Source organism: Psammomys obesus, unplaced genomic scaffold (assembly GCF_907164565.1).
Source record: "Psammomys obesus unplaced genomic scaffold, mPsaObe1.curated_primary_1811, whole genome shotgun sequence".
Classification (NCBI taxonomy): domain Eukaryota; kingdom Metazoa; phylum Chordata; class Mammalia; order Rodentia; family Muridae; genus Psammomys; species Psammomys obesus.
Window position 1 is genome coordinate 4042327 of NW_026585644.1, and position 23557 is coordinate 4065883.

Genomic DNA, 23557 nt, shown 5'->3' on the forward strand with positions numbered 1-23557 from the left:
AATAAAAAAACATTAAATGAAGGCTAAAGTATCAAGAAATTAAATTAATATGCTCATTTGTCCCTTAGGCTTTCCTTGTGACGGATCTAAAATAATGAAATGAAGTAATTAAACACAGTTGGACATTCTAGCAGAAGCTACATTTAAGCAAAGGAATTTAGATCATATTTTGAAAATGAGAAGTGATACAATTTACCATCCACAGTTTTAACAGAGCTGGAATTCAACAACAACGGAATGGCATACTAGAAATATTAGAGAAGCCTGCACGATGGGCATTTGCTGTCAAGCCGGACAGCCTGACTTTGATCCCTGGGAAAAGCATGGCAGAAGGAGAGAAGTACCTAGGTGGCACACTACATGGGCATGTGGACACACACACACACACACACCAGAATTTAAAAAAGAAACAAAACAGTAGGCTATGCAAACATGTTCACAAGCTCCAGATGCATGAAGAAGGCACAGAGTAAAGACAATGATAAAGTCACAGACTACCCAGGTGAAAGGTAAGATGAAAGCCACATTACTTCCCAAGGGTTTCTACACATACAATGGCTCTTAAGACCTTCCTGGAATGGCAAGAAAGAGAAACACTTACAAATACCTTGTTCCTGGTTCAGCCTCCATCACCCAAGGTACCCTCAACAAGACACTACAACAAACTTGTTCCTCCACACCAGCATCTTATAAATGATAACACGGGAAAGTTAAAGATTAAATTCAACTATTCCATATTTCCTTTAGAATATATTTCCCTGCCCGATAGTTAATTTACCTCTCTGGGAAACCAGCACTTCAAAAAGATTTTGTTTATATCTAAAGAGCTTAAGCAGTTCCCAGTATAATTTTCAAGGGTTATGGAGAATTAGGATTTCACTATCTTACCACCTTTACTTTAATCCAGGTTCAAAGGAATTCCCCAGATTATGAAAATCTGTATTACCATTTCTCGAGCCTAATTAAGAGCCCAACTCCAATTTCAATTGTATAGCAAAATAATTTTTTAAATCCTATAATTACAGTCAGAAATAACAGTTTTTACCTTGATATTGGGGTTTTTTAAGGCAAATCCTCTGTACCAGCCTGTGGGAAAAATAATCATGATTACATTTTAATACATAAACCATGATAATATTTAAGGATAACAATTAACAAATGATATGTTCTTTGATGTTAGAATTTTAATCTTCATGTGGCTATTCTATGCGTAAATATAATGATTCTAGGATTAGGCTAGGTAACAGATCTAGTTTAAGCATTCTATTAATATATTGTTTTATTAAAGTTGTATCAGAAATTAGTAAACATGGAGATAAATATGTAAATAATTAATGCTTGGATAAATAAAAGCTTAGGATTTAAATTTTAAAAATACACTGAAACTTACTAGTTATATTTTGTTTTATTTTATTTTATAATAGGATCTGTGTAGCCTAAGATGGCCTTGAACTCAGAGTCTCTTCGTCAGACTCCCAGATGCTGAAATTACAGTTATGTTCCACCAGGTCCAGCTTACTCTTTAATCTGGAGACGTTATTTTACCTCCCTGAGCCTGGCTTCTCCCCATTTTATTAAAGTCCACCGTGCCCATGGGAACCGCAAGTGTATGCACAGATTTATTGCCACTATGAGTGCTGACTCATGGAAAGCACAGGTTTGAGCTGAGCAACAGTGCCTGGCTAACGTGTTGTAACAGAACAGTCACATACAGGTCACCAGAGCAGCCTGGTGTCCTAAGAGCCGCCACCCAACTGGGGCTTGTATGTTTTCATCACTCTACTATTTGATCAGCACAGCTTGCCACAGCGTCTGCAAGGCTGAAGCTCTGAATGACCCAGAGACAGTAACACAGTATCACTCCTGAGGGATACATCTCCTTTTTGTCAATGTAAACAAATGTAAGTACATTTTTCGGTAAGTGCAGAAGCCATTTTTCTTATTGATGGGAAATTATATTGCTCTGTAGAAATATTCTATGTAATTTTTTGACCGGATTGAATTTTTGAAAGCAAATGTTTGAGTTGTATATTACATTTATTTTGTTTCTTCACAAGATAGACACACACACACACACACACACACACACACACACACACACACACCTAACCATCTTAACAGCACCTCCACTAAAAAAGACTGAGTTGGAAGTGAGGACCTCTATATTGCAGGGTTCATTAGCTTCTCATAAAAAAGATCCAAGACGTGTATTGATTTGTAATAATTATTCTAACAGAATCCAAAATGTTCTGACAATTTCATAAATGCCAGACAGATCTCAGTATAAATTAAAATTACATCATGCAGAAAAAAGTTTAGATTACTACATCTCATTAAATACACGCCCTGTTTTTAGGCAACAATTTAAGGAGAATTTTATACTTATATACCAAGTAGAAACAGACAGATTGCATTCAGTAATGACACAAGAAACCTTATTATACTTTTGGATTTGTCAATTACGGTGGACAAAATAAATATTCTCATATCATCAGCACTTAAAGCCAGATTCCAACTAAATGGAGTAGTTTCATTTGTCCAAAAAACAATTTATTGCCTGATGAAACTTTGTAAGATAGAACATTATCACATAATAAATCACTAGAGTAAGAAAGCCTTCTAGGAAGGAAATGTGTTTTTTTTTAATATACTTATGACATTCTAAAATCTAGTCATTTTGTTAAGAAATGTTGCCAGTTCATCTTGAATCCTTTCAAGCACTAGAATTTCAGAGTAGAACCTGAACAAGAGCGGGAGCATCTGAGAACAGATTAGGTATTTTTAATGAGTTACTTGCTACATAAATTAATAATAATCACACAGGATCAGACAATGAAGTCTCCTAATATTTCAGATTCCAGGTTTGGGGAAGACAGACATCAACAGGACGGAGTGGAACTGGCTTGCCTTTCTGAGTGTCTTGCCATTCAGCCTCAGGTGCCCCATTTTTGAGCCTGCCCTTCAGTTTTTTCATCCCTGGGGTTTCAGGAGAACCCTCAAGGCTGGGAGTTAGTCATGAATCCCTACCAACAGAGCATGTTCCAGTGCTCTGCCATCTCCACGTAAGGACTAAAAGATGGTAAGTTAGGAAAAAGCACAATCAATTTAATGTTTGTTGTTTTCCCATAATCACACATTAACTATGTACGGAACAAGTTTTGTCAAATATAGTTTGCCTTAACTACTGGACAATTTTCTGAAGTGAGCACACAGAACTCTGAGGTGTCCTGCAGAGTCGTGGAATAAGAGGGCTTTTCCTAGAGCTCCGAGCGGTCACCATGGGCTACTCACCATCGCACTTCTCCAGGATCTGAACAGTGTCTCCAATTTCCAACGACAGGCCATATGGGACGGTGCCTCGAAAACTGGCAATTACTGCAAGAAACGATGCAGATGATAAGAAGGCCATCATGTCAGGCAGAGCAGCTACACTGCTTACAATTAAACAATGTTGCCGAGGGGAATGAATGTGAGCCTGCTGTCATTTTACTTTCATGTATTTTAAAAGAAAATCACTAAGCTCATATACTTTTCCAAATAATGCTATGAATATACACTGAAAATATACAGAACACAGCACAGGCAGTATATAAAACAATCTATTGGTCCAATAAACACTATGAATATACACTGAATACGGCAAAGGCAGTGTATAAATCACCGAGACGGTTGCAGCAGTGATACGGTTGTAACGGTCCTTGAGGGACTGTGTGCCTCCATCCCTCCAGTGCTCCCTCCCTCCAGGAGCCTGGCTGTGGTAATTAATAAACAGATGTTTCTAGTGAATGAAGGCTCACACTCAGCACGAAACTTGATCTGCCTGGGCTCTATGCTGCTGGATTCTTTCCCTGAGACTGTAAGCTGAAAAAGAGAAAGGGTTGTGTCTCTTTGCGCACTCTGATCCCTAGAGCCACGCCAAGTTTCTGGCCTAGCAGCAGTCTTTCTTGCAGTAAAAGCAATGGTGACATTTCATTTCCTAATGACTGCGCTATCTTTACAGGTAAACTCAGCCACAATTCCCACCTTCCTCAGCACTCTCAATACTTGCAATGGGGTTGGGGTGGGCATTAACTACAGATTAATGCTTTCGGATAAACTGGTTTCAGAAGCACTGTGCACAGCAAGGCAGACGAGGATGGATCGCCTACAGGAAGACATGAGCCTAGATTAGTCACCCCAGGCTACCCCAGGAATGACAGTGAGAATGAACCTCAGAGATGTGGAAATAAAGAAAACAAAATCGAAATGCACAGGGGAAAGGTCATTGCCTACAAAAAAGGCCACGTACGCTGAAGCCAATTTGCAAGTGACGTCAGGTTGAAAGGAATTTTTAAAAGGTGAAAATTCTAATCTTATTTATAATTTTGCTTTAGGAAATAAAGTTCAGATATAGCCCTAATCACCACACCAAGTTTCTGCTCCCTTGGGGAATATATTTGAAAAGTCTGAACAAACACATGAATCCGTCTAAGAATCAAGACATACCAATAAGTTAATGGGCTTCTAAGGATGTCTCTAGCCCTTTTATGATCTCAAAACAAAATTAAAAATCGAATGCACAGGAATGAATCCTTCCCTGCTGCCCCATCACACTCCCGGGACAATACCTGGGCGTGTTAATTTAAGTCTTGGCCTGGCCGGCTTTCTTCTCTGTGGAACCACATGTTGCCCTTTCCTTCGTCCGAGCTCCGAGCACATGCTGACTCACCTCATGGGTGTCTTGGCATGTGAATGGAGTATGAACAAACACATGGAATTCAGGAGGGACAGATGAATGGAAACACTGAGAGGCATTCCTAAGGGACTCACACAACTTCAGGGACACCCGCCATAGCCGCTAACCAGCAAGCAGTTGAGTGTAGATCATCCTAAGAAGAGTCCTTTCAGGAGACAGCCCAGGGCATGGCTCTTGCCTCTGTGCTCTGACATGGCAAGCCACTTTCCTGAATACACATGCAGAGCCCTGCTCAGTGTCATCCCTCAGGCTCAGACTGACAAAGAGAAAGGACAGTGCACAGGCCAAACAGCGCATGATCTGAAAACATGACTGGTCACCTTTGTTACAGTGACATGTACTGCTTTACCAACTAAGGACAACCTGCTCACTGAGTAAACATACACTTTAATGTAGGCTCCCATTGCATTCCCAGGGGTTACTCTAAAACATGCATTTTTACATTTGTTTTCGAAAGAAACTTTCAACTAATCTGTGTGAACTTTCTACGCATGTTCTTGCAAGAAACAAGCCCGTAGCTGGAAATTAACTTAGTCACCAGTTGCTGTACAGTAGCTATAGGTCTTCGTACAAAACTAGACTCGCAATAAGCTTCTCAGGGCAGCTCTCTCCACAATCGTTTTGAAATACTAAACCTGGTGACACAATGTGTTAGCTCCTTGATTTCTCTTACTTGTTTATCTTACGAACTTAACAGCTACAAAACAATTCAGAAAGAGCGTGGAGAGCGACAGACTCGCCCCTGCAGTACCACCGGCCCAGCACGGAGAACACCATGCAAAATTCACCACATGGACCATGCTCATCTTCCCCGTTTACAGTTTCCAAACCTTAACCATCCATAAGCTTTCCCTTAGACTAAAATAACAAGATAAAGTATGATTAACTATTTGGAATAATAAAGATGTATAAACTTTATCTACATTCATGTTTTTAAAATACATATGCACGGGTCAAAACATTAAATGTATATCATCAGTGTCCTAATAGAAATACCCCAACCATGAGCATATGACCACAAACACTCTTTCCTTTCTATAAGGAGATTTATTAGTTCAGTGTAGACTGGCAGTTTACTAAGATCTAAATATCTGCAAGAAATATTCTCAGGTACAACTACTAAATATTTTCTAAGTCAGCAGCAAAGAGAAGTTCAATTGTGCTATGCAATAGGGACTCATTTCTCAGGTTCAAGGATGCCATTTAGTCATTTAAAAACATATATATATATATATATATATATATATATATATATATTTTTCAAGATTTTAAGATGGCTGTAGAGAAATCCAATCTCAGACTTGTAGGACTTTTAAAAACTTTAACTCAAAACAGATTATTCAAAAGTCCTATAAGTCAACCATGTAGCTGCAAATTGCAGACGACAACATATTATTTACCAGAACTGTTAACGCAGTATTTGCAATGACTGCACCTGCCACAGTTCAAGCCCCACAAACACTGCCTGGTCCTTGCCCTTTACAATGTGACAATCTGAGATGAACAGAACATGGAGCAGGAAAAAAAAAAAATAGAAATGCTTTGTCCCTGGTGATACAAAGAAGGGATCTCATCTCTCTGAGAGAGAGTTTTGGCTTTCTTTTCCTGATAAAAAGATCTGCAACTCATCAGCGAGATGTGGTCTGAAAGGTCACATCAGCCCACTACTTGCAACACAGGCCACAGTTTCGCTAATCTCAGCTTCTGATGCTATTTCACAGAATTCAATCTACTATTAAAATGAAACGTGGGCTCTTTATTTTCCCTCAACAAAACAGACAACTGCCCTCAAAATTAAATACCCAACTTTAAATGAGATAGCTGTAAACCCTTTCACACTGGCACTGCAGCAGTTACAGTGTGGGTGAGAAGACGGGGTGGAGCAGGCGCTGGCTGCGACCCACAGCAGATAGACCTTCTAGCGCTCCTGGCATAGTCCACACTCGCCTTTCCCTCCACGAGGGTCTGGCTGGCTCTGTTCTGTCATGAATGTTTACACATGGAGGATTTTTATCTTCTATGGGGACCATAAGGTGATAGCAAAAAGGGGAGAAAGAGGCAGAATTCTTGAGGAACTTAGGCATGAGCTGAGGAGCTGGCAGCCAAAAGGGGGAAGAAAGTGAAGAGGTCCTGAGCTCTTGGAGGTTACTTTGCGAAATGGAAAACTGTTGGAAAAGAAAAAAAAAAGAGGTATCACCTCCTCCCCACATTCATGAATTCCTTGAAGACAACCTGATATGCTCCTGTTTCCCTATGTTTCTCTGGCAGGACTTGCTACGCATAGAATGGGAGTGTCCAGAAAGGAGCTGTATCTTGGCACCTCTCCTGTGGAAAGGCATGGCAAAATTATCCGCCCCCCCCCCCCACCACCACCACCACTGGAGGAAATCAGAAGCATGGTTGTCCTGGCCAGCCTGCACTGTCAACTTGACACAGCCTAGAGAGGAACTGTCCACATCAGCCTCCCTGGCCTATGGGCATGTCTACGGGAGTTATCTTGACCATTAATTGATCAAGCAAGGCCCAGCCCATGGTGGGTGGCAAAATCCTAGGCAAGTAGTTCTGAGTTGTATAAGAGAACTAGCAGACTGGGAGCCTGAGAGCAAGCCGACAAACACCATTCCTCTAGGACCCTGTGTGAGTTACTGCCCTGATTCCCTCAGGGATGGACTGTGACCTGGAAGTCTAAGGGAAAGTAAAACCCTGTCTACCCTTGGTTGCTTTCCTACGTGTTTTACCACAGCAACATGATGAAACTAACTTGAAGGAACTCGGTGTTGGGTATCAGGGTGACAACTTAACCATGAGGGCAAACAGTTTACAAAGATGGGGGAAAATCATAGGAAATGTCAAAAAGAGATGAACTCTTATTTATTTATTTGGCGCTTTTGATGCTTAAAATCAATATGGGAAAAGTGGATAAATGCTGTGTTCTAATTTCCATCCTCGGGCCTGCCCCGAGTTTGCAGCTGCCTTCTTCCTGCCAGTGGACTCTTTGGGATCTGCACACCCGTTTGTGAGATATAGACATACAAACACTAGCAAACAGGATCTTTCTTATGCTGCCATATCCAAGGTCAATGTCTGAGATGTTTCAGGCAACTGTATTCTAAGTGTAATGACCTTGAAACAACAAAAACGGGCTAATAACACTTTTTTCTGACATTTCGTAAGTACCGAAGCCTGATTTTGTCATCGGTGTAAATACTTACCAAGATGAATGTTCAAAGACACAGTTATTCCCCGAGTCTGGTCTGCTGTCCCTGACTGGTCAGTTTTTGCTGTCTAACTCAAATAACGACCTTGCTTTGCTGGACTCTTGTGATTGCTTGGGTTGTTCTGGTTTTCCGGACCCCAGCTGAAGTTTCCTACATCATTTGTGTCCTACAAAATGGTACACCACTCTGCTGCTTGGATGTTTGTGATATAATCATTTGATTTGGCCCTTCCCTTGTTCATTTAAACTGTTATTAAGAAAGCAGTTTGTTATTTCTTATACCTGTAGGAGTCTTGCTAGCCCGAACTCAAGAGTATTTTCAGGGATGGAACTAGTACTTTATCAAGGAATGCCCAGAAAGAAGGCATAGTTGCTCAGAATGCCCTGCCAGGTAACCGGGAGGCAGGGTCCAGCCCACCAAATGGCATCTTCACCTGTGGCTTCTCTCTCTAGTAAAAAGCTTCCCCAGCCATGGTTCCCACCAGTGCTGAGGTCTGCTAGACGTGATTACTGGTGTTTATGGACTAACCACCATTTATAGTTTTTCCCTTGCAGAGACCAGGTATCCTATGGAGACACACTACGAAAATGTGCAAATATTCCCTTTCTCATCAAATTTCATAGGCTGCAGTGATAGCTCTTGCTGACAACCACAGCTATTTCTGATTTTCCCCACACAGGGTTATTCAGGCACAGCTGGACTGTTTTACTTGGAAGCCAAACCTGCAATGGGTCCTTTTTAAAGTAAGTAGAACACAGTGAGTTTAGTCTTTATTTTTTTCTTAAATAAAAAGCATAAATTAACACTATTACCACAGGTATTCTTCAGATGCCCTATTCAATGTGTTTACAATTTCATTTCTGTGAGGAAATGAAAAACATCTAATTTGTTTCAGGGAATTAAAGAAATAATAACTTAAAAACATTCTGTCCAAGGCAAGGGAGACAGCTTGGTTGGTAAAGTTCTTGTCACAACAGTATTAGGAACTGTTCAATCCTGAGGAGCCACGTAAGAGAGCCAGGGAGGGTGGTGTGCACCCGTAGCCCAGCACTCAAGAAGCACTGGGCCTCTTTGCCTGCCAGCCAGCCGAACCAGTGAGCTTCAAGTCAACAAGAGACACAGCCCCCAAAAGACAAGCTGGACAGTGCCTAAGGAGGGACAGCGGAGGTCAGCCTCCGGACTCCATATGTGCAAATCTGAATATGCACCCACGCATGTACATGCAGAAACTAAGAGCATGTACCCACACACACATTCACAAACACATACATTCAAAGACTTTACTCTCCTTCTCACCACACAGTAATTCACAATGGAGTCACCGAGCACTGCTTCCTCAAACACAATCTATGGGTGTGTGTTTGGCAAAAGACAGCCAATTAGCTGGAAGAGAAAATTGGATGGGTATCATCATCAACCACACCTGTCGTCAGCTTGCACTGAACCTTTCTATCCTAGCTACAATTAGTGATTTAAGATGGAATTTTATTAAAGACATACATTTCTTGGCAATAATCTAGTGCTCTTAATCATTTTCTACAACAATGCTTGCTTTCAACAAAGACCTTAATCCTTAATAATGTTTACAGCAAAAGCTTTAAACTGCTGCATACTATATTAGAACTGTTTTTTTAAAAAATCCTTAAAAAGCTACAATAAGTCCTGCCTCAGAAAAGATCTGTTCTTTAGGGATTTTATGCAGCTTCTTATTAAAAACAGTGGTTCTCAAGCTGCCTGTTAGAACGTACTTAACTGTCAGGGGTTGAAGCACATGAAAATGAGGAGTGGAGTGGAGGTACGTGTCCCACAGGAAAAAAGCAACAGGTCGGGCTGCACCACCTTCCCCCTGCACTTTGTCATTCCCCCCACCCCCCGCACTTTGTGTCTTCCCATGCCCTGTCCCAGTGAAGGCTGACACACCTCAGATGGCACAGATAGCTTAGGACTGTGCCTTACTCTTTCCTGTAGTCGTTCCCATCTCTCCCAAAAGAACACTGTTGTACTAGGGGCTCTGATCTCTTTCCATCCCAGCCCTGATGGGCAGGAGCCACACAGCAGCCTCCTGACAAAGGGATGAGGGAACAAGTGTCTCATCTTTAGAGATCCGGGTAAGCTGAGCCCACTCTGCAAACTTGGACTAGAAAAGCCCACTCTGTACACGTGATACTTGCAAGCCTGGTATTTACCTGACATTAACCAGGAGATTAACGGAATTCTGTTATTTCCATGTAATCAGTTCCATACGGAACCTTTCGGCTTCTTCTCATTTATTATTACTTTTAAATTAAAAGTTATTAAAGAATAAAATGCTGCTAGTTTGTCTTAGAGATTTTAATGACAAGTTTAGGCAAAACTCACAAAATTGTAGTAGCTAAATCAGGGAAGCAGAATAAAAACGAACATTACCAACTCAATTATAAATGAACCTTTAAATCCTTCCTCAGGGTTTGTAGGGACACTAAGTCTCCCTGGAACCCTGCTCTCTGTTTTTCCCCTCCTCCAACTACATAAACCAAGGAAGCCCTGGCTTCGCAAGCCTTTTTCCTCACCGTGCATCTAGCTAACTACCGAAATCTGCGGTCCTTTTCTAAAGGACTGTACTATTTCATAGACTTGTTAAAATTACTCCTAGGCCAATATATCCCCATTCCTCTCCCTGGCACCAAAATTAACACCTGTAAATATTTATCCTTTGTCCTCTTTTATGAAACAAATTAGGTAAGTTTGAAAATATCTTACAAACAGACAATAGGACTGGTGTTAGGCCTGAAAACAGTGGCTTATTTCACAGTATGTTAATTCGGAACAATCCATCTACTGCAGTCCTTTGGTTCAGAAGACAATTTGCATTTGTTTTTATTTTTCTGACCACCAATTGAGGTAACTTCCTTCGCCTGTGAACGGAATTTGACAGTGTGAAAGCCCTTGGGGCTTTGTGCACAACATGAGAACTTTCTATATTCTAATTAATGATGACAGCGCCCAAATACTAACAGGACTTTTAAAACTTAACACAATTTCAGCTTTTAGAGTAGAATTTTCCAAAAGTATATCCAATGTACAAAATTTAAAATGAGGATGGTATGTATTCATCTACAGTGTGTGGAAATTTGCAGGCATTTCCCCTAATAGAATAGCAAGCTGAAACTTCTATGCACGGCTGAAGGTGCAGAAATGTAAGATATGATGATACATACAACATGCCTTGCCTGAAAGACACTTCTTCAGTTAATGACTACAGCTAAGAGTATGCAGGGGCCTCCAGCATCGGTCAGATGTGAGTTTATGCCTTATAAAACACTTAACAGAGAAATTCATAGTTTCACTATTGGTAATACATGTTAGTGCAGCAATTTGCAAAAGTTAAAGCTCAGTTTCTCTAAATATATTAGGTATTTCTAAATATTAATGAATGAATTTAAACACTAGGTAGGAGCCATCAATATTTCAAAAGAAAGCACTTCAGACTTCTGAAATTAGCATTTCCTTGTAAAATGTACATAAAACAATAAACAGCCGTGCCATCTACAGCTAAGTGAACTATCAATGAACAATGAAGGTGCATTCTTTGGTTTTAATTCGTTGTCTCTGTGTGTGCATGCAAGCATGCATACACTGCTTGCATACAGAAGTCAGAGGGCAACTTTTGGAAGTAGTTCCTTTCCTTCAACCCCAGCTCCAGGAACTGAGCTCACATCAAGGTTTTTCCACAAGCACTTTGACCTGCTGAGTCATCTCGGAAGCCCAGAGGTCTTTCTTCCACATTTTAGAATTAACCCAGTTTTCAGTTCTTTCTAGCACACTGAATAACTGCTCACTTAAAAAATCTTTTTCATGAATCTAGCACAGTATTTGTTTATTAAAGAACGCAGCTTTAAAATGTCAACACGTGTGGACCCAGGTTCAATTCCCAGCACCCACATGACAGCTCACAGCTGTCTGTAACCCCAGATCCAGGGGATCCAACACCCCCACACAGACACGCATGCACGAAAAACACACTCACAAGAAATGAAAATAAATAATTTTTTTTTAATGTAGCATGTGTTCTGCATTCTCCTTAAACCCTGGAGAGCAGAAAAGCAATTCACCTTATTTACCTAAGTGAAAAAGCAGAGTAATGTCACTTTGTATAAGAAACTCATACATGGGAGATGCTGAGGTAAAAATACGAAACACTGGAGAGAAAGGCTTTTCTAGGCTGTATCTGTCACAAACCTTGGAAACGTGGCTGAAATCCCTACTTAACACAGCAAAGTGGACGCAGCTCTAAGGTTCTCCCAGCATCCCTCAGTCCCTGCCTGTTGCAGGGTATAGATCTTCTCCCAGCTGCCCTTCCCGATACATTCCAGCCATTCTGGCTATGCTGATCCCTTTTCCATCTTTTTTAGCCTCTTGGTCTCCTGGCATTCCCTCCTCCCTGCCCCTCTGTCCTCACAAGGCTGGGCTCAGGGTCCTGTTCACTCTGGGGTCTTCCAGATGTCTCTGCTCCTGGCTATGCTCCTTCCCATATCTGCAATAAACCTCCTCCTCTACCACAGCTAGGAGCACACATGTCCTCCTTTTTAAAAAAAATGTATTTTGTTTTTCATCAATATCTGAAAATAAGAGCTCATCACAAAACATGCATTAAATGCTACTATTTTTTCTGTCTTTGACATGAGGTTGGACTTTCTCTATTTCCCAAGAGCAGGCCAGAAATAGACTGTTGTCAGTTTCCAGACACTGTGTGTCCTGTAGCAATTTGGCTCCTCAGTGTGCCTCTGCCTGGAACACCCAAGATGAACAGAACCAGCCTCACTCTCTTCCTTAGGTGTTGCATGCCCTTCTGTTACTTACAGCGAAATATCTTCCATTACAGAAAACGTTACAGCCCAGCCTTCATGGCAGGAGCCCCTGGTCCCTCCATCTAGTCTGCAGCATTCACACTTATCAACGGCCCTCTAAAAAACAAATCTCCGATCTTACATTTGTCCCTGAAAGTGGGCAAACATCAGTCGTGCCTCAACCATTACTCCAGCTTAGATGAGCATCCCTTCAATTCTTCAATCCGAAAAGTGTCGGGAGGTCATCGGGCCAGAGGTAATTTTGCTTTCTATGTTAGAGGGTAATTGATAACGCACAGGCAAAAGGCATTTAACGGTGTGACACAATGGCATGCTCTGATCCTCAGTGCCACTTGTGAGTTCTCAGAACAACTCCCTAAACTTTCCTTCTGTTTCCTCAAGTATCTGCACTTCATTCAAGCGGAAAAGTTGTAAGACTGTCATCTCCAGAGATCAGCTTCCTGAGGCTTTAGGATCTGCAAAGCATACTTTTTAAATGTTAGAACTGTCTTACCAATCAGAAGAGGTACCTGTCCCTCTATCATCTTATGACCCTCTCCATTCCACACCTCTAGGATCAAGTTCACCATCAGGAAATAAGGGAGCAGGTTGCTAGTTCACGTCTGCTTCTACAGCTGGGCAGTGTGCTTACATTTTATCATTTCTATTGCTCACTCCCAGTGACTTCCTAGGCCACCACTGACACAGTAGCATTGTTCTAGGAGACAGTAATACACAGGAGACAATCCTTGTTTTTACTTCCCAAACAAGCTGGCTCACTTCCCAGAAGATAGCTGTAAAAGTCAGCAAGAGCGTGGGGTGATGACAAATAAGAAGCTGCTCCTCTCTCACCCCTCATCACCTGTGGCAGTTTGGAGAACTGGCTCTGAGGTCATGAGAGGGGGTGAGTTGGCCCTGTCTCTCACCTGCTGGAGTACTCCAGTGAGAGGACCCTGCCCCTCATCTGGGTAGCACAATAGAGCTGGCCCTGGAGGAGGGAGACCGGGTGAGCCATCCAAGGACAAGAGTGCAGGAGAGCTGGCCCCACTGCTACCCTGGTATGAGGTTGTTTGGTTGAGGAAGTGATCCTGTCCCCTTACCCTATGCCACCTGCAATAGCCAGGAGAGCTGACGCTGGGATCATGAGAGCAGAAGAGCTAGCCCTGCCCACTCACTGGCTGTAGCACTCCAGATGTGGGTCCTGCACCTTGACTGGGCAATACAGTGGAGTTGGCCCTGATGGGTGAAGGCATGGATAAACCAGCCCAAAGGGTGTGAGAGCAGAAGAGCTGGCCCAGCCCTTCACAGGCTGCAGCACTTGGCAGACTGGGCATACTCCACACCAGCCCTGGGCAGGATGGAGAATGCCACTGCGTTCTGGAATGTTGACACCCTCAACTACTGCTTAGTGGAAGGTCAAGCAAGAAAGAAAGATGGCTGTGACCATATCAACATCAGAAAATTCAGTGGCAAAAGCTGATACTCAAAGTCAATACAGATTTTGTCTTATAAATTATTTTGGCCCATCAATCAACCCCCGGATGTAAGCATTTAAAGAGAATAGACTGCTACCAATATGCATCATGAAGTCTGGGACACAAACTTCTGCACAGCTCTGCTCTGCCCAGGCTTCTACTTGTTATTCCTGTCCAACACACATGAAGAGAGTAGCAGATACAAAACACAGCGTGGGTATTTGTGTGAGTGTGTGTGTACAATTAGGTACCTGTTCTCAACGTGAAGAAAGGGGGTAGCTGTAAATAAAAAAATAAGTAAAAACCAATACCTGTTTGTCCTCTGACTAATCTGAAAAAGAAAGCAGTGAGTGCATATGTTCCACACGCTCTTGCTGAGCAGGACAAACACTCCTACGCCTTGTGTGGCTCACAGAAGTCTATAATCTTCCAATAGGAAGATGGATCCACCCACCCTGCAATTGTGAGTGCAAAGCTGGGCATTTCACATCATCCACAGGGAAGGCCTTAGTTCTGCACCCTCCATCCCGCCAGCTAGTACTTCCTATTTTTCAAGAGCTTTCTGGTATATTTCCTCAGAAAATCCCAAACCATTCCCATTTGTGAAACAGGACTATACAGAAACGGGCCTTTACACAGGAATCTCCAGAGCCCTTCAGCTCACTTCCCCCATCTGAGTAAGACTCTGACGCCCACGCCCACCTGGTGCTAGACTGTGAAAGGCAACATCATCCCAAAGGTGTACTAAAGGCTGCTCTCGTCTACTGAATGTTCAGTTATAATCTGAGCAAGATCATGAGGCTTCAGCTGGGACACGCTTTCCTTGGTTCTGTTTTGTGTCGTGACGGTGTTGTAAGCACTCACAACTGAGTGTACCTCTCCTTCTTTACCTACATCTCTACCTCCTGGAGACATGATGGCATATACTTAACACATTTCAGTTACTTCTCGATACACATGGAATAAACACCTGCCCAGACCTAGCACAATGACACTAAGGACTGCTCTGTGTAGTACTAAGCAATACTGCACATGTGTACTTGGCCAGGAGCACCCAAAGGTGCTCACAGTGACGCTGCACCACAAATTATAGTTGACAGATGAGGACATTTGGGGCCAGACAAAGCTAGGTGACAAAGCTAGAAAGTAGCGTACAGGGAGGTCCAAACCTCACTAGCTGGTAGATCTCCCAGCTGTAAGTACTCCTCCTTGACAGGTGAATAAGCATCTGGGAAGAGAGGAAGAACATAGAACAGACTTCTACACAGGTGGGTTCAAATCCCACCCCTGTATCTTATAAACCAGGTCACTCCAACCAGCTATGTGCCTCGCTGCTCCTTGGCTTTCTTCAGATCTGAGACTTACATCAAAGTAGTTATCTACGTTTTGTGGTTATCTCTATCTTAGTGAGCAATGTGGAGACAGATGGCGCTCCATGGAGAGTGCAGAAAATGTTCAGTGATGTGACAATTATACCCAACGCAACATCACCCTAGTAAAATAGCCAGAAGAGAGGCCTCCAACACAAATACTGACCTGGCAACCACACACGGTCTACATGTATTAAATGATTGTATTGAACTCCCTAAATATGTAGCATAATTAAAAAGAAATGCTTCACCAATGAAATATTTATTTCATCAGTTTCCATCCAAACATTCAGTGGTGCAATTTTCTGCTCAGCACCTGTGACCCCGGGCCTGTAAGAACAACTTCCATCACAGAATGGCCTCATGGCAAGATTTTTTCCACCACGCGGAGGGAAACACGTGTGAACTGCAGCACTGGAGGCGGAGCATATCCCTGTGATACAGTAATAGAGGGAACTTCAGGTCAGGCTTGTCTTCCTCTTAGGGTTCATTGTTCACTCCCATTCCAGTTGCAGAGAGAGGCCAAGGATACCAGGCTGGTGACAGGACAAGGCTGCGCTCTCCCTCACAAAGACACACCACCTACTTCTGCAGCAAAGCCTCCGGTAGCCAAGACAGGCTGAGATGACATCACGCCTCGGGACAGAGACCAGAGGTCTGAGGTTATTATCCTGTCTCCCATGCTCCAAGTCAGAAATAATGAAGGGGTGTTTACCTGCACTATGTCCTTGGAGCCAACCACAGCAACACTAATGACAGGAAGGTAGGCATTCTGTACTCCATTGCCTCAGTGCTGGCATTACGTAACGTGTGTGGTATTTCTACAACTCGAAAATACACAAAGAAAATAATCCTCAACTGGTCAAGTCATGGTGCAAGAAATGGAGTCATGATCCATCTCAGAGGTTAACCTGCACCATACCATTCTTGTCATAAGATCTTTAATAGTTCTTGCTGTGTAGCATTTACCCAGGAGACTAAATGATAGTAGAGAAGTGTCTCCTTTCCCTGGTTAGTCACACACAGGTGCCAAGTAGTCCTCCCTAGGCTGCTCTGTGCAGGCTTTCAGTGGAAGGCATGGTTCACCATGCCTGCTCGTTCCTGGTTCACTTTTAGAGAAAGGCTCCTCAGGTTGATGCCTGTAGAAAACATGATCTTGGTTACAATGCTTTCAACTTTCCAATAAAATGACTTCATAGGAGAATCAATTCACCTTAATTCAATAATTTATGTATCACAGGGGACTTGTTTTCCAGTCCTGGCTTTAAATATCATCTGAATGTGTAGAGTCCCAAACTGATATTTCAGGTTAAGATTTTTCCTTTGTTCTCCAGATTAAGTGTATTCAGTACACTTTTTTAAATTTCATACTGTTATTAAACTGAATTCCTAGAGTATCTTCTCTACCTTAACCAAACCAAAGTCTATTGCATTCTCAGCCTTCCGTCTCAGCAAACAGTCATTCTTGGCTAACACCTCTCCTATTGGTTAGCCAACCTGCCAGTTCCCTTTCTCTATTTGTCAGTTAGATCTAGAGTGTGGTCCCTTCTTCTCCCTGCACAGACACCCACCACTACAAGCCTAGGTTATTCGAGCTAAGCTCTTCCTACCCAAAAACCATATTGCCAGCTTCCCACATAGCAGCCAGAGGATTCTTTTAAGCCCAAGGTAGGTAACATGATATGTGTGCTCCAGATCACTCAGTTTCTCCCTCTGCTGGACACCAAGAAGCATGGTTATGCTCATCTTTGGGGTTCTCATGAACAAACAAGGCTGTAGGTCTCCGTTTCACAGAATGTATAACTAGCAATGTGATAGAAAACTTCTCTGAACGGAATGCCTTACCTTTTTGTTAGAAGCTATGAAACTTCCCAGAAAGGACAACTCTGCTCTCATTACTATGCTACTGATTTCATGTATAAAAAGCCACATTTCCAAGTGGAGAAACTTGGCTTCCATAACACAGCTGGTCACTTCGAAAGCACTAATCAACAGAGATGTTGAAGAGAAACCTCAAGTCTGTAGTGATGCTGACGACAGGACAGATGTCTTCCAAATGCTGACGGAGCAAAATCTTCCACCTTCACTCAGTACCTACTGTGTGCCGCCACCATGCTGGGGGCTCGTGAAGGATGCTTTGAAAAGCTCCCACATCTGCCTCATCATCACCAAGTTCACTGTGTGTTTGCGGAGCTTAAGTCTCCCCTCCACACATGTGGAGTTGCTGTCAGCTCAGCGTCTCCTTGAGCGAAGACAAGAAGCAACCTGGATCCAGCTTCCGGTCTCCAGGCAGCTGCAGCTACACGTGCACTACATGTCAGATGCTTGGCTTTCAGTCTTCCTTAAAAGCTCTCAGTCATCAAACTGGCCAAGGGGAGGCCAGGCTACTCCTTCAGTATGATAAATGCACTTTTTAGCTTCCCTGGTGGTGGCTCCTGCCTCAGCCTGATCCCTCTGCACTCCAGCCTGTAGCATGATCTGCCTCAAATGGAGCCAATTTTACCCTTCCCAGAAAAGCCCGTCAATAATTCCTCATGACGGTAAAGTCAAGTCCTTGTCCTCTGTGACTTGGCCCAGCTACCTGCCTTATCTCTCAGTATATTTAGTTTTCCTAGGACACCCTGGATCCTTGCAGAACTCTCTTACCCAGAAGGCTGGTTTTGAACCCCAACATGCCTGGTGTGTCCTATGGACACTAGCCTTCAGCCTCATTCACTGCCTCATTTCTTCCAGAGTCAACTAACAGGAATATTAGCACCCCAGACAACTTCTCTACCTACTCTTCCACAGACATACAGTTATCTTTCCAACTCAAAAGTATCGGTAAGTGCCTGTTTTACCATATACTTAGGAGAGAGCCAGGAAGAGCCCAAAGAGCAAAGGCCTCACAAGCGCTTGGGCGTTCACCCCCTAGAACAGAGACCAACGCACGACAGTTGCCCACCAACTATGCCCAACCTACCGGCTTTGGTAAGGCCTGTGAGCCAGGCTGTTTGGGACTTTTGGAAAAGGCTCTTACCATGTAGCTCAGGATGTCCTTAACTCACAGCCCTCTTGCCTCATCTTCTTTACTGTTGGGGTTAAGGCATGCTCCATCATTATGAGCTCAAGAATGTCTGTAATATTTATAAGTGCTTTTATAAAAGTCAAGGTTAAGATTTTGTGCCATGTGAAAATCACATTAAGTTCAAAATTCATTGCCCATAAATAACATTTTTTGGAGAAATTATTTTTTGCTTTTTACATTTTTTCCTCTTATTGAAAAAAGCTTTTTTCCCCCTCATATAATATATCCATCCATCCATCCACTCTGTTTGTCCCCACATCGCCTCCTATTCAGATGCATACCATTTCTGTCTACATTAGAAAACTAACAGGCTTCAAAGGAATAAAATAACTAGTACATTGGAATAAGACAAAAGAAAAAATAGAAGAAAAAGAACCCAAGAGAACGCACAAAAAAACAGAAACTTACTCATTCACAAACTCAGGAATGACATAAATACACTAAACTGGAAGCCATAATATAGGTAGGTTAAAAAGAGAAAAGAAAAATATATACAAATAAAAATTTAAAATAAAATGAAATTAAAGAAAAAAAGAGAAGAGGAAAAAAAAAAAAAAAGGAAAAAGCCTTGGCGAAATATTATGAAACAAGAATCTCCAAAGACGTCATTGAGTTCATTTCTTTTGGCCATCTACCGCTGGATATAAACTTGATGACATGACCGATCCATGTTACTGGGAGGGTTAGTATGAATGAGGATAGAAGAGACAGAACAGCCAGAGGCATCTGGAAGAGGCCAGAGCACAGAGAAAAAGAAGGAGACTGCCCAAGGCCAGCAGACCTGGCTATGTGAAAAGGCAGGGGGTGGGCGGGGCATAGCAGGGTTATAGGAGGAGTGTCATTTGCTGCCCTCCTATAAGCTTAGGGGAGGGTGGGGAGAAGGGCTAGGCTGCCAGCTCTGACATTCATATGTGTAACAGGTACTTGTGATATTACAGAGCCTGGAGTTTAGTATGCTAACAGACTCCACAGACACCAGTGTGTCCCTTCTGCCAGTGGGAAGGAAATGTCTCCTTGGGTGAAGGAGAAGTGGCTTCACAAGTTTCCTAAGAAATGCTGGCTTTCATCTAACCACCACAAACCCTGCTGTAGTCCAGGTTGAGCCCATATCTGGATATCTGGACCACCTTTTGACGTTTGGAGTTTCCTTTGGATCTGACCCTGGGCACACACTCTGAGCTTAAGAGTACTTTCCCCAGTGTGACTCCCAGTGTAGAAAACTAAATTCTCTTTTGTAAGTACTTATCAATTGGAGATTGCTTCTGGGTTAGGGCTGGGGTCGTGTGCACACACTTCTGGGTTAGGGATGGGTCATGTGCACACTCCTCCTTTCAGCTCTAGGACCCCATCTAGTGCAGACCTGTGAGGGCCCCATGCATGCTACCTCAGGCTCTGTGAGTTCCTGTGTGCACTGATCTTGCTGATTGAGAGAGCTGTGGGATTTTTTCTGTCCTCCATCCCCTTCAGCTCTTACACTTCTTCTGTCTCCTCTTCCGTTGGTCCCCTGGAGCCCGATGGGGTTTTTTAGTCATCTACATGCTGACAGTGCCTGCAGAGTGTAGGGTACCAGACTAGCTAAGCAGCTATGTGTTTCCCAAGCCTAAAACCTTTGCTGGGGTGCCATTTTTAGAGTTTCCCAGCCTGCTCTGAAAGTTCAGATCACCTGACTATTAACTATCTAGGACTCCTTTGCGACACACCACAGACACTCAAATTAAGGAAGGCCAACAGTGCTGGCTCTGCTAGAAATGCAAATGCTGCTAAGATAAACCTGCTTCTAGGCCAGCCATAGACACAATCTGCTTGGATGAACTCATTTGCTATTTTCTGACACTTTAAAATTTGGGGGCAACTATGAAAAGTAAAAATAGTTCAACCTCAAAAAAAAAAAAAACAGGAAAAATTTCATGCCACTGCTGCAGGACTCTGACATCTCAAAAGTCTGTACAGAAAAGAGTGGGTATTTCATGTATGCTTATCAGTCCTTGGCTTTATATGTCCTAATTCCAGTTAAAGAATTCAACATATGATGCATACCAAATCGACAGGCAAGTAATGAAAACTAAGTTGGCTCACATGAATAGTCAAAGAAAATGACAAAAATTAATGTAATGCAAACATTTTCATGCTAAGAACTTCCCCTGGACCAAAGAGCTTTAAATTTAAGGTACCATGGACCCAACAGGCTCATGAATGGGAAGGAGGAGGAAGGAGGGAAGAGGGAGGAGGAAGAAGGAGGAGAAAGAGCAAGAGGAAGAGGCAGAGGAAGAAAAGGAGGAGGAGAAGGAGGAGGAGGGAGAGGAAATGTTTTCTCTCGATTCCCTTCAGCAACCATTTCTTAAGCACCAATGTGAGCCCCAGGCACAAGGACTGAGAGGTTAGTTCACAGATCCTTTCTCTAAATTCACAGTACAATGGAGAGGAGAAACAGGAGATTCAACAATTACCAATGAGGTTTTGAAAGGCAGGGCTGGGAGTGACTGCAGAGCAGCACACATGAGGGATCAAAGGCCTATCTGGGAGAGGGATAACAGAGTATCAAAAATTAAGACAACATCAATCTTGAATTTGAGACAACAGGACTACAGGAGAGAAAGGAAAGAAACAACAGCAAGTCATTTAGAAAGATACAAGGAGCTAAATATACAAGGCTGCAACTCCCAAGAAACCCAGTAGGAAAAGAAGGCAATGTAGCTAGTCATTGACTTTTAAAACCATTAACTTGAAGAAGGCTTCAATAAAGGAATGAGGTCAAAAGTCAAGTCTTTTGAGGACTGGGGACCAAGCAGGTAACTGCAAACAACAGAGTCCCAATATCTTCCTAAACCTTTATGAAAACATTCCAATTCCCAGAGAAAAAGAATTTCCCTGGAAGGGTAGAGGCCAGAGTTGGCATCAAAATAGACATTTCCTAAGGTGTTATCAGATGATTACAATGGAGCCAATTACTTGTGGTGATAACCTTTAGCACTGCGCTCATGCTCAGATTATGCTCAGATTATCTGGGGAAAATGGTGCAGAGGGTTTTCTAACAAATGCTTGGTCCCTGGAAACCTGGGGGAGAATGAGCACCTCTGAGCATCGTTTTTAGTGTCTCAAGCTGAAATGCTCTTGTTTTGGGTGCATGCTCCCTGCTGTTGTAACTACTTTGGGGGTAATTTAACCAGAAAGGGTGGAGGGAAGGTAGGTCATAAGGCCTTTCAAAGTTATACCTGGGCCCCTGGTTCCCTTTGCATTCTTTACTTCCTGGTTGACTACATTGTGAGCAGTTCATAGATTGTACCATATGATTCTGCTCCAATGGGCTGCTCTGTTCTGTGTTTGTCACTATGATAAACCAAGACCCTCTTGAAACATGAGCCATGGAAAGAAGGAAAGGGAAAGGGAAAAGGGGAAAGGAAAGGAAATGAGGGGAGGGGAGGGGAGGGAAGAGAAGGAGAAGGGAGGGGAGGGAGAGGGAGAGGGAGAGGAGAGGAGAAGAGAGGAGAGGAGAGGAGAGGAGAGGAGAGGAGAGGAGAGGAGAGGAGAGGAGAGGAGAGGAGAGGAGAGGAGAGGAGAGGGAAGGTAAAGGAAAAAGGAAAGGAAAGGAAAAAGGAAAAGGAAGGAAAAGGAAAACAAAGGAAAGGGAAGGGAAGGAAAAGGAAAGGAAAGGAAAAAAGGAAAGGAAAGGAAAAAGACCAACTATTGACTCTTTTATGTCAGGTATTCTGGTCAGAGTAATCAAAGTTAATCAATATAATCACTCCAATAGAAAGACAGCAGAAGTGATAGCTGGCATGGAGTCTAATTGCCTCATTGAGCTTCCTGCTTCCATTATTCTCTCAACACTGGAAGACACAGGGTTGACAACGGGTCCTATGACCACTCAATTATGTCCACATGCCTGTGATTTATCTTAAGATCTATTTTCCCTATTCATTTCAATGTAATAATGCTGAGGGTAGTATTCTACTGACTCCTGGCAATGTACTTCAGACCCTAAGCAGGCCTGGTCCGGCAATCCTTGGCCGGAAGCAAGTTCCAGGCTCTTTCCAACTGACCTTGGGAATCTTTCACTGAGTTGGCAGCACAGAATTCTGAAAAGTGACTGCTTTTTGTTTGGCTCTGTGCCCTGTCGTTGATGCCTCCTGAATCCAAAGTGTAACGATTAATCTTCACTGTCAAATTTCCTGGATTTGGCATCCCCAAGGAGACACCCCTCTGGGTGTCTGTGAGGTTAAGTCCTAAGAGGTTTACTGGGAAGGAAGACCCACCATTACTATGAGAAGTGCTACCACATTGGCTGGGCACCTCGACAATCAAAAAGGGATGAAGCAAAAAGTAAGCTGAGCACTAGCCTTCATCTCTCAGCCACCTCAAGCTTTGAGCCCAGGGTCTTTCCCACACAGTGGACTGTATCTCTTCAAACAGTGAGCCAAAACAAGCTGTACTTAAGGTCCACGTCAGGTATTGTATCACAGCAATGAAGGAAGTTACTGATGCGCACATCATACCTGAAAAGCTCAACATCTCTTGAACACCCACAACAACAGCATCAATGTCTCCTGATCCACTCAACCATAAGCGCAAAAAGCACAGGCCCCAAATAGATGGGCACAGACAGGAGCCATGAGGGCTAGAATGAACATTTTGAATTTATCAAACTATATAATATAGAATCACTTCTTCCACCGACAGGTCTTGGATAGGAGATGTTTTGTAAAAATGAAAACCATGAACTGTTTTGAGAGATAAAAATAAATGGGGAAAAATAACTCATAACATGTCACTATTCATTCTGAGCCCAGGACCAACAACCAACTGCTGTTTGCAACATCTTTTGCTAAGCCAAACTGACATTGGAGGAGAACTGTTATTAACCAATGA

General features: G+C 42.8%; 1 protein-coding gene across 5 annotated transcripts in view; it reads right to left on the reverse strand.

The window, feature by feature from the left end:
- Dock4 (dedicator of cytokinesis 4) overlaps positions 1–23557 on the reverse strand; it is a 381158-nt gene that overhangs the window by 210176 nt on the left and 147425 nt on the right. For all 5 annotated transcript variants that reach the window (XM_055624110.1, XM_055624087.1, XM_055624080.1 and 2 more), the window contains exons 2-3: positions 3292–3375; positions 1046–1086 (exon numbers count right to left, since the gene is read on the reverse strand). In XM_055624110.1, the coding sequence (XP_055480085.1) occupies positions 1046–1086; positions 3292–3375 (125 nt within the window). The remainder of the gene's footprint in view (positions 1–1045; positions 1087–3291; positions 3376–23557) is intronic.